The sequence below is a fragment of the Trachemys scripta genome, chromosome 3, assembly GCF_013100865.1.
Source record: "Trachemys scripta elegans isolate TJP31775 chromosome 3, CAS_Tse_1.0, whole genome shotgun sequence".
Taxonomy (NCBI): domain Eukaryota; kingdom Metazoa; phylum Chordata; order Testudines; family Emydidae; genus Trachemys; species Trachemys scripta.
In genome coordinates, this window is record NC_048300.1 from 49,766,501 (window position 1) to 49,778,412 (window position 11,912).

Here is an 11,912-nt window from a genome sequence, read left to right on the forward strand (position 1 = left end):
ATATTTCTCAATAAACCCATGCTCGCACTGGGTGAGCTCTATTAAGATGGACTCTAAAGTGAAATTAAATTAACTCTCTGCTCTGAAAACCATGGATTCCACTCCCCCTCCCTTCTTCCACTGACATGAAAGCAGATAAATTCCACCACTCAGCTTTAGTAAGTGATCATGTGGAAAAAATGGCAAACTTCTCAGCACAGACCTCATCGGGGAGGTGCTTCAGACACTTCCAGACTCCCAAAGGAGATGGATTGGGGGGACCTGGATGTTGTCCATTCACTGACTGTTCCTGCAGTGTGGAGGATAAAAAGAGTTGAAGTTACAGTGGGTGGAAGGGAAAAGAGTCTCTAGGCCAAACACAGACTTGGTATAAACTGATGCAGCATCACTGATGGAGTTGCACCCTAGTACATCAGGCCCAGATTTGGGTCTTTGGCTGATTTTATGCATATGAAACATTTGCAGTTGCTTGTTGCTGCTATATGGATGGAAAGGGACCAATCTACTCTTAACGTAAACAGACTTGTTTCGACTTGGCTAGTGAACAGTTTTTGTGTCACATGAAGGAGACCTAGCTTCCAGTTCATGTCCTTTCCCCTTTTATTCCTCAGGATGGGAATGATAGGGAGGATGCAGGCTCAGAGGGATTGGGATAGTTTATGTCACCTAACAGCTGGATAAAGAATGGCATGAATGGGCGTGGAAGGGAATCCCATCTAGCCATTCTCTGAAAGAAGGAATGGTGTCTGGTATTTAGGGCTTTTGAAATTGGAGGTGTAAGGTAATAAAGTGGAGAGGGGGAGACTTTCACAGGGATGCAGTGGGTCCTCCTCGAGAAGTGGAAATATTGTGGAGTTTCCAATTGCACTGGGATATTCCAGGGCATTAGCTCTGAGCTAAGGGCTTCTAATTAGTATCAGATTCTTAGCGTTTAAGTGAGTGATTTAGCAATAATTGAGTGAACAGGCTGTGATAGGTGATTTTCCATAGGTGCAGAATCCATTAGTACAAGGAAGGTTTTGTAATATTTATTCTGCCACCACTACACTTTTACAGTTGTAATTACTATAATCTGTCTTCTGTGTCGGTTCAAACATGGCATTATTCAGCAGTGGACCAAGTTAGAATATTCATTTCCCATGAAAATGATGTAATGTGCTATAAGTGTTGGCACATACAAGAAAAATCAATTCCTATGCAATAGAATAATGACAAAAGGGCAAATAACTATATAAAAAGCCAGGGATGTTTTGTAAAGAGAACAACAACAACATATATACAGAAAACAAGAAGCCCAGTGGTTTGGGATTGAGCTTCCCGAGAGACTGCCTCAGGTAGCTCATCTGCAGCAGTGGGGGAGTTCAAGTTGCTAGAAAAATGAGGGAGCTGCTGGCAGGATATTGTTTGAAAGGGAGACTAACTCTGAAACTCATCTTCCCGTGCCATAGTCCAGCAGAGCCCAGATCTGTAAACTTGTGGAGTTGCTGCAAGGCTCTCTTTTCTCTTAGAGTTCTGAGGAGGAGAGTACGTGTGTGTATGCACTATCTGGTGCACTGGAAGATTAGGTATTTATGATGAGATGAGCGATTGTTTTTCTGTCTATATTAAATTGTACGTTGTAATTGTTGTAAGGGCACCTGGTACAAATGATGGGTCCTGCACCTTCACTTCTCACAGGGCGGAGTCCCCTGACTCACCCCACTTTTACACCGCGTCTCCAGGCTATCACATTCTGTGTACCAAAGATGATTAGTCTGCAGGCCTGACTGTGTTTGGCTGCCTGCATGGATCCCCTTTGGGGGCTGTGACCAGTAGGTGACACACTGACTCAGATCAGCTTCTTCAAAACAAAATATTATTGATATACATCTAAAGGAATGTAGCATTTGGGGAAAAAGGTTAAAACAAGAAGCAGCTTTTGTCTTACCTAAAGGTTACATCTAATTTATCCAAGACTCCTCAGCCTCAGGGAGTGAACATCAGTCTGCTCCCCAGCACTCACTGCCTCCTTGTGTGTCCCTCTCAGCTTCAGGACTGAGGTTTTTTACCCCTCTTTGTTTCATTTCCCCCAATTGGATTTCCTTCCTCTTCCCTCCCCCATGCCCACGGTTACCAGCCAGCCTATAGATCAGAGCATGGTGGAGGTAAAACTTCAAAGGAATTGATACCTGTATTTAAGTACTAGTCAGTAGGTTATCTACAGCCATTGTCTGCCTCCCTGAGGGTGAGCGCCTGCAGTAGTTAACCTTTTGAAACTGGGTAGCAAACAGCATAATGATAATTAAATAGACAGAGGTACACATAATATTCATTCAAATAATACAGATGTCTCCCACATTCTTCACAGACATATTCTCCGAGAAGTGGTGGGGGGAACTTGCAGTGCTGCTGGCCTTGGCAATCCTGATCCCTGGATAAACAGAGGACTTTGGTCTCCAGTGGCCAAATCCTGCCCTGCCTTATGCCCATGTAGCCTCAGTGAGGTCAGTTTCCCTCCAGATTTACTAGTTTTGTACATTTTACCGATAATGGATCACTTAAAAGACTAAAACCCTAAAAAGGCTATTAAGAACAGGTATATGGGAATTGTAACCCACTTTCAATGCTAGGGTGCTTAGCCAGCTATATGTCCACCATTAAGCACTTTGTATCTACAATGTGTGACTGTGATGAATCCTCCTTGCTAGAAAGGTTACCGCTATACTATAAATCAAATTCTGAAAAGGGGGGGAAAAAGCAGCAGTGATAAATTACCTGAGTCTGGAATCAAACTGTATAGTTGGGCCATGATTTGTCATCTGCCTAGGACAGGGGTTCTCAAACTGGGGGTCACGATCCCTCAGGGAGTCGCAAGGCTAGTACATGGGGGGTTCGCGAGCTGTCAGCCTCCACCTCCAAACCCTGCTTCACCTCCAGCATTTATAATAGTGTTAAATATAAAAAAATGTGTTTTTAATTTATAAGGGGGGTCACACTCATAGGTTTGCTGTGTGAAAGGGGTCGCCAATACTAAAGTTTGAGAAACACTGGCTTAGGAGATAGAGCTTTGAGGGTACTATAATTGAAGCTACTGGCACAGGATAAGATGTCTCTAAATGTGTTACTTGCTATGGCAAAAGTACCAAAGATAAATAAGTTCTGTGACTGTGAGATGAAAAGATTCCAAAAAAAGAAAAAGGTTGGGCTCCATTACAATACAGTGATATAGCTAAAAAGAGGGGTCACTGTGGCAGTTGACAGGGTCCATTGAACTATTACCAACCAAACTCCAAATGCCTTTTGTGGTGCAGCCTGACCTTAGCTGAGGTAGCTCCAAGACACTGCAAGAGATGAAGCCAAGATGCCTACAAAGGTTTCTTCCTGGTGAGAAATGATTGCTGTCGGCAAGTGAATCTTTATAGTAAAAAAGAGCACCTGAGAAAATGAGAGAAAAAGACCAACTAAGAAAGGAGTAAAGCAGTAGAAATAGTGATAGGACTCTACGGTCTTGTCTACAGTAGCCTTTCTTCCTTAAAATTAGATTTCTCTGTTGCTACCTATTCAGTTCCACCAGCATTGATGGTGGGAGCATTTCTAATGTCCTCCCAGTTTCTCTCTCATGAGAAATGACCCACTTCTTGGGTCCAAAGAGCACTGACACTTGGAGCCATGTTGTTACTAAGGAGAGACTTTTCAAGGTTCCCTTCTCACAAGATTTTGGCTCAAGCTGCTCTCTAATATATACATGAGTCTCCCAGTGATTTAATCCTGTTATAGAAAATCAAAATAGTTGAAAACAATCTTCTGTTTTTTTCAAGGGCACTTTAAATCCCAAACAAAAGTGAAACTTCAGTACTAGATCTCCACTTTTCAGTGGTTCAGTTATAATACGTAGCACTTGAATAGCTCTTTGTAACCATTCACTCATTTATTCTCAGAACACCCCAGTGAGATAGGCAAGTATTATAATCCCCATTTTACAGACAGGGGAAACTGAAGCAAGAAGAGGATAAGTGACTTATCCAGGGTCTCGCAATAAGTCATTGGAGTAGAGTCAATATTAGAACTCAGCATTCAATCTTGTGCTCATTTCTTTAGACCATATTGCCTCTCAGTTAAGATGCACCTGGGGCAGGCACATACACCGATGAGACTTGCAGATATGCTTAGTCTCCTGAAAAGCTGTGTTAAACTATAAAAATCACAGAGGTGATTTCCTGTTCTCTTCTGCTTTTTTTTTTTTTCTTTAGCTGGTGCTGCCTGAGTATTCTATCCATAGCCTTTTCTGCATCATGTTCTTGTGTGCTCAGGAATGGCTAACCCTGGGGCTGAATGTTCCTCTGGTTTTCTATCACTTTTGGAGGTAAGGCTGTCTTCTATGTACTGGACTATTGTCACTCTCATTTGCCCAATCAACATGCATGCATATGGCATAATGAAAACACAGCAGTAACATGAAGGATGGATTTCTTTCTCCAGTCTCCTTTTCTGTACCATTAGTTGCATATGTAGATGAAACTCAGTTCTGCTGTGGGTTCATACTTTTAAGCTGAAAGGGCCTCGAACTTTAATAGTCAATCTGGAGAAAGAGGAAAACATGAGGCATTCAAGTTCCAGTGAAGAGGATGGAATGGATTTTAAAGTTTCTACAAATCTGAATATTAAAAGAAATTTTTATGGAAAGCAGTATATATATTTTTTTAAATCTTAGATTAAGTTAATTAACTGTTCCTATACAGTGTTGGAACACAAATACTACAGCGCAGTAGTGCATGAGAACTAGGAAATAAAATAGACTAGAAGATGAAAGTGAAACTAACCATTGCACTAGGCACTCTACAGACAAGGGCAGTCCTGGCCCGAAAGAGCTTGCTATCTAGGGATTGAATGGGCTTGGAGATGAAACTACCCTCTCAACCCTTCCATCAGGGTTGTGGATCATTGATGGGGGGAGTCTGAGGGATATTTCCACTTTCACTCTCTGTATTTGTGGTTAGGGTTGCCAACTGTCTAATCACACAAACCCAAACACCCTTGTCCCACCCCTTCCCCAGGTCCCCACCCCATGCTCCACCCCTTCTCTGAGGCCACCTCCCCTGCTCACTCCAGCCCCCCTCCCTCTGTCGCTCACTCTCCCCCACTCTCACTCACTTTCACTGGGCTGGGACAGGGGGTTGGAGTGCAGGAGGGGGTGTGGGGTGCGGGCTCTGGGAGGGAGTTTGGGTGTGAGAGGGGGCTAGGGCAGGGAGTTGGGGTGTGGGAGGTGTTCTGGGGCGTGGGCTCTGGGACGGAATTTAGGTGCAGGAGGGGGCTTAGGGATGGGGGTTGGGATGTGGCAGAGGGTGCAGGGTGCGGGCTCCGGCTGGGTGGTACTTACCTCTGGTGGCTCCCAGAAGGGATCAGCATGTCCAGCTCCTACGCTCAGGGCAGCCAGGTGGCTCTGCGTGCTGCCCCTGCCTGTAGGCACCTCCCATCCCATTGGCCGCAGTTCCCCGTTCCTGGCCAATGGGAGCTGCGGAGTCAGCACTCAGGGTGGGGGCAGCACGTGGAGACACCCTGGCTGCGTCTCCACGTAGGAGTCGCAGGGACATGCTGGCCACTTCCGGGAGTGGCGTGGAGCCAAGGAGCCTGCCTTAGCCCCGCTGTGCCACCAGACTTTTAGTGCCCTAAAATCTCCTGGATTGGCTTCAGAAGCCTCCAGGCAATCGAGCCCGATTCCAGGAGACTTCCAGCCAAAACAGGAGGGTTGGCAACCCTACTTGTGGCCAGATTCTCTGATCTTCTCCAGCCACTTTGTGCTGCTCTGGCTTTGCAGAGTGGCCGGATTCTGGCTGTAGCTGTCTGCAGGCAAGCTTTCCATTAGCATAAAAGTGGCAGAGGCAGCCTCCCCCATCCCATCACAGTGGGAGGGAGGGGGCATTGCAGGAGTGGGATGTGGTGGAGTGGAGCTGCTCTATGCCTGATCTTCCACTGGTTAAGGTCACTTGGGGACATTAAGAATTAGTTGCTTAAGGTAAAGTTTCTCTTCAGCAGCTCTAATTTACGCTAGAGCCAGACAATGTAGGATCAGGGAACTGCAGCCAGCTCCCCGGTAGCCAAGCCCCCAGTGCACTCTAGCGAAGAATCAGTCCTCCATCTGTCCTTAGGATAACTAAGGGACTTTAATTTCCAGTGCTGTCAGTATAGCACCTTTCAGTAGCACTACATTCCCATAAAATTTTTAAAAGACATACATGATTTTTATCTTGTCTGGGTCTCTTTATATCAGGAGGGCTAAAGAATGTAGCAGAGACCAACTGCTGTGTAGCAGTGTGAAGAGCAGTGTTATAGTGAAGAAAATAATTAGGAGTTTCTTGGCTTGGAACTAAAGAGTGGGAGCTCTCTCGTAGTATTTGCTACAAAAGCTCAGTAGTAATTTTGAGTGGAATGGCACACTGTATTATTCTGAGTTTAGAGTGACAATCTAATTCTCAAAAGCTTGATGGAGTTGTGAATGTGCTTTCTTTCTGGTGGGACTGAACACATGAAAGCTAATAGTATTTCCAGCACAATTTTCGCAGAGGGGAACACCTCAAGTGTCACAAGAACAGGTGTCTGGCAAGTGTGAAAATTATATTTAATGTGCAAGGCAAAAATGTTGTTTGTGGATGGCGAGTGTTTATAGTCATGCTTGGGGGGGGAGTATAGTAGATCTTTATCTGCAGAGATGTCTCTGTATGTATGCTATTACTCTTATTATTATGCCTCCAGTAAGGATCAGGGTCCATTATGCCAAGTGCTTTACAAAGACACAGGAAGATGTGGGGAGAAATCATAGCCCCAATGAAGTCAATGGAGCCAGAATTTCACCTATGGCCCCTTTTGAAGAATCTGCAGTCTATATAAAGATGAGTGAGTGTGACAAATGCTAGAAGGGAAGGAGGGAGAGAGGACATGGTTAGCATTAATGAGAAGTTAAACATCTGGTTCCACAAGTTGGCTATGTGCTGGCTCTGCATCATTTAAAAGGATGGGTGGGTTTTTAAATAAACATGTAAATATCATCAGTTCCTGATCCCATCAATCTCCATATATTAGTTTCTATACTGTATTTTTAACAGTAATAATAATACTTCATCTAAGGATCTCAAAGCATTTAACTAGAATTGATCCGGAAATTATTTTTCCTCACAAAATAATTTAGACAAAAACAATGTCTTTTCTTCAACATTTTTCTTCATTTTTTTGAGCTTTTGTTGAAAACCCAAACATTTTCAACAAATATGGAAATTTCCCTTGTGTAGAAAAGTCATTTTCCATTCAAAGATTATGTTGGTGGCAATTTTTTCAGCCATATAACAATGCAACTGAGCCATATAATGCATGTCATATGAGTAGGGCCCTACCAAATTTACGCTCCATTTTGGTCAATTTCACATAGGGTTTAAAAAATAGTAAATTTCATGATTACAAGCTATTTAAATCTGAAATTTCACGGTGTTGTAATTGTAGGGGTCCTGACCCAAAAAGGTTGTGAGGGTTATTCTAGGTGGGGTTTCCAGTACTGGTACCCTTACTTCTGCACTGCTGCTGGCGGCAGTACTGCCTTCAGAGCTGGGCAGCTGGAGAGAAGCAGTTGCTGGCCAGGAGCCCAGCTCTGAAGACAGAGCCGCTGCCAGCAGCAGCAAAGATGGCATGGTTGGGCCCTCAATCAGCAGCCACCACTTTCCGGCCACTCAGCTCTGAAGGCAGCAGTAAGGGTGACATGGTATGGTATTGCCACCCTTACTTCTATGCTGCTGCTGGCGGGGCACCGCCTTCAGAGCTGGGCACCTGTCTAACAGCCGCCGCTTTCCGACCACCCAGCTCAGAAGGCAGGGCAGAAGTAAGGGTGGCAATACTACAACCTCTTTTGGGTCAGGACCCCCAATTTGAGAAATGATGGTTTCCCCTGTGAAAACTGTATAGAATAGGGTAAAAGCACACAAAAGACCAGATTTCACGGTCTGTGACACATTTTTCAGCTGTGAATTTGGTAGGGTCCTACATATGAGATATGCAAGTATTATTATATTCTTTTTACAGATGGATAAACTGAAGTGCTTATTGGTTCAGAGAGAATTACCTGTTGTCATGCAGTTAGTCAGTGACGTAGCTGCTATTAGAATTCAGGAATCTTGATTACCTGTTCTAACCACTAAACAAGACTGCCACTCATAACATATTTGTATTAGAGAATAAGTCACAGTCACATAAGGAGGATGGAATGTATTGTTCTAAACAGTTAATAGAACATAGGGAGTCCACAAGAATTAATTGCTACAGGGATATATGAGTAGTCTGTTTAGATTGGTATCAGATTTCAACAATGGCCAATGCCATATGTTTCAGAGGAAGATCTAAAACAGGGGTTGGCAGCCTTTGGCACGCGGCTCGCCAGGGTAAGAACTCTGGTGGGCCGGGCCAGTTTGTTTACCTGCCGCATCCGCGGGTTTGACCATTCGCGGCTCGTACTGGCTGCGGTTCGCCGTCCCAGGCCAATGTGGGCAGCAGAAGCGGCGGCCAGCACATCCCTCGGCCCGCGCCGCTTCCCGCCGCCCCATTGGCCTGGAGCGGCGAACCACAGCCAGTGGGAGCCGCGATCAGTCAAACCTGTGGAGGCAGCAGGTAAACAAACCAGCCCGCCAGGGTGCTTACCCTGGCGAGCTGCGTGCCAAAGGTGGCTGACCCCTGATCTAAAACCTCCAAACTGAACCTAACTTGCTATGTCATGGGAGGAGATGGGATTTCTTCCTGACTCTGGGCTAGTGATCTGGGGCATGAGGACCTGCAACCTGTAAAAATTGGATTTAGAATATTAGTGTCACTCCAGATGTTTTCTCTTGCTCTTTCAGGTATTTCCATTGCCCAGCGGATAGTTCAGAGCTTGCATATGATCCACCTGCAGTCATGAATGCAGACACCTTGAGTTACTGTCAGAAAGAAGCATGGTGTAAACTAGCTTTCTATCTCCTTTCCTTCTTCTACTATCTTTACTGGTAAGCTTGGTCATTCCCATGTGGAAGTGGTACGGAGCTGTTTTTCAAGTAAAAATTAAGCTTGCACTATGGACCAACAAGAACAGGCAGCCTCATTCCCTTTATCTGGAGCAACCGTTTCAGTCCCTGATTCAGGCAACATCCCTGTTCAGAACAGCACTTAAGCATGCGTTTAAGCCCCATTGAGGTCATAGGACTTACAGTTAAGCATGTACTTACATGCTTTCCTGAATTGGGGCCCAATGCATCCCCAAGGTTTCCAATACAATTTTGTTCAGCCTTCAGTCAAAGAGCTATTTCTGCTAGGAAATTAATTTTTTTTTTTTTTTGGTCCTTTGGATAGTCTGTTTAGATGGATGTCACTCTATATTGATATCATAGCAAATAAGTTACATCAGCTTAGGGCTGATGTAACTTATTATTTGGCCCAATGTTAGGGCCAAATCCTGCCCTGTGCTATGCGAGTTGATTCTTACCTAACACTCAAAAGAGCACTAGAACGGGGGCCCAATAGCTGCAGGTGCACCTGAGCAGCTAGCATGCTTGCTTTGGTCTGCAGCAGTAAGGTGCACTTGGCAGTACCTCTCCCGTGGCCTATCCTGAGCCAGCTTACCTTGCATTATAAAGATAGTTCTGGAGCTAGATAGATAAGGCCTCATCCGAAGGTCACTGTAGGTCAAGGAAAGACTCCAGGTCCATGGACAGCTCCACCCCCACTCCTCCCGCTTACACTCTCACATTTACTGAGGGCAGAGATGCAAATGGCTGATGCAAGGAATATGCAGGGATCATGTCTAGTTAAGGAGACACTTGCATGATCCTTGCACTTTTGCTGGTAGGGGCCATGTAATTATATTAAAGCAGCTTGACAACACAAATTCATGCTTTTAATTTTAAATGAAGTTATTTTATTTTAGTTTTCCCTCTACTCCTCTCATAGCTGGGATCATGTCCAGTACCCTGTCTCCAACACCCCTATGTTGCATAATGCTTTGTAAGATGGGGCTTGTTCAATCAGTACACTGCTGTGGGAGGCTGAATGTCCCTTCCTGATTAGCAATAGTGATAATGTAATATCTGCTCACTTGTCAATCACAGCATTATCCTGAGGTCTAAATGCTGCAGGCTGCATGTTAAAATTTGTGGCAATTAAACTGAAAAGTAATTACTAAGAGCAAAATTATGTCTGGCCAAATCTGTGTGAGAAGGCACAAGGGTCCTCCCCCCTCTTACCCATCTGCTCCCCTTGGCATGAGTCAGGTACTGTCGGAGTGGGAAGGACAGGGATTGTGCTTTGTTAGCTCTCCTGGCAGTGCTAACTTCACCCATCCCTTCCTTGGCCTGTTTGGGGAAAGCAGAGCCATAGAACCTTTACCTTCACCCTTTGTACTGGCCAGCAGACTAGAATCAGTTAGTTACAGCGTTTCAGAATTCCCTCTGGGGCCGCTCATTTCTGTCATCCTAAAACATGGCCAGAAACTTACAGTTGCAATCTGTCCCTAAGCGATCTAGTGTAAATTACAGAATCACCTAGGCCACCCCTACCTATATTATCAGAGCTGGAGATACAATGAAGCAGGTCTGTGGTAGTATAATACGATTTCATAGTTATACAGAGTTACACTTAAGATATATGTATCCTAGCCAACTGATCTCTTTATTTTTGATGTTTCCTCCATTGCATGAAGATTTTTTCTCTTAAGAAATGAAACAACACCATTTCAGTGGAAACCCTGCTTTTCCTTCTGGGAATGGCTGGCAGAAATTTCAAAGATCAAACACACTAGTAGAGTGGTTTTATTTTCTTCACTTTTCAGACTCAGATATCAGAAGTACATTATTAAGCTCATGCGAAGCTTGTGGTGTGATGGAAAATGGCTAATGAATTCATAGCATCTCGAGTGATTTCTGATACTAATCTTGAATCCACCATAATTCAGTTGCTATAGAGAGAGATGGAAGGAATGTGAGCCAGTATAGCAAAGGAAGGCATAGGCCATTAGAGTAAAAAATTAGGAATGGAGTGTAAAGGTTATAAAAATCAAAGTGCTTTGCATACTTCAAAGGGACGCTTTCATATTGGCTCTTTCTCTTTTGCATTCAGCATGATCTACACTTTAGTGAGCTCTTAACTCAAAAATCATCATTAAAGACTGGGAACAACAAAGGATGGAGAGCAAGGACAAGTCAGCCTACAGCGACGCTTGGTAAAAAGAATAGCAAGGAGAGGAAAGCTTTGAACTCAAGCAGTAATACAGTATATGAAAGACCTATGCAGTAAGAATAATGGCCAACTGTGGATCTGGAGTACCATGGAGACTAGGCTGAGTAAACTATGCTTATCTTCTGTTTCTCTGTGTATCCCAGTCTGTGGCTTTAAAAAAAAAAAAACAAGCAAAAAATTATCACATGTGGAGGCAAAGTCAAAGAACTATCTGCATCTGCTGGGAGATGCAGCTTAGTGAAATTGGTTCATCACAAACTGCTATTTCACAAGGAGCAAAGCTTCTCAATGACTATTTTGTACTGAAGAGTGAAGGGGGAGGATCACCATCCATGGGAATGGTGGCTAAGGATGCTGCTAATACACCTATTAAATACACAGCATTCTGAGCATGAACACTCGTCGGAATCAAGGTGGGATTCATGTCAGTTATCCAAGGATGTTCATCTGACTCCAAGGAAAAAGAGTTATTGTATCTTGACAATTAAGTGATTTTAATGCTTTTTTTCGCACCCATGACAAAGAAATTAATAACTTGCACTGGTAGTGCAGTGATTTCCAAAAATATACTGTTCCTGTGATTGAATATCCAGTGGTATATATTTTTATATTCCATCTGTGATGCAACAGTTTATGTATGGTACAATTATGTCTAAAATGCATTCAGTTATGACCTAATTCTGTCAACCATT

At 44.0% G+C, this 11,912-nt stretch overlaps 1 protein-coding gene across 1 annotated transcript in view; it reads left to right on the top strand.

The window, feature by feature from the left end:
* CNIH3 (cornichon family AMPA receptor auxiliary protein 3) overlaps nucleotides 1–11,398 on the top strand; it is a 73,898-nt gene extending 62,500 nt beyond the window's left edge. Inside the window, exons 4-6 of the mRNA XM_034764675.1 lie at nucleotides 4,230–4,342; nucleotides 8,853–8,996; nucleotides 11,101–11,398. Coding sequence (XP_034620566.1) covers nucleotides 4,230–4,342; nucleotides 8,853–8,996; nucleotides 11,101–11,128 — 285 coding nt within the window. The 3' untranslated portion in view covers nucleotides 11,129–11,398. The remainder of the gene's footprint in view (nucleotides 1–4,229; nucleotides 4,343–8,852; nucleotides 8,997–11,100) is intronic.
* The last annotated feature ends 514 nt before the right edge of the window (nucleotides 11,399–11,912 follow it).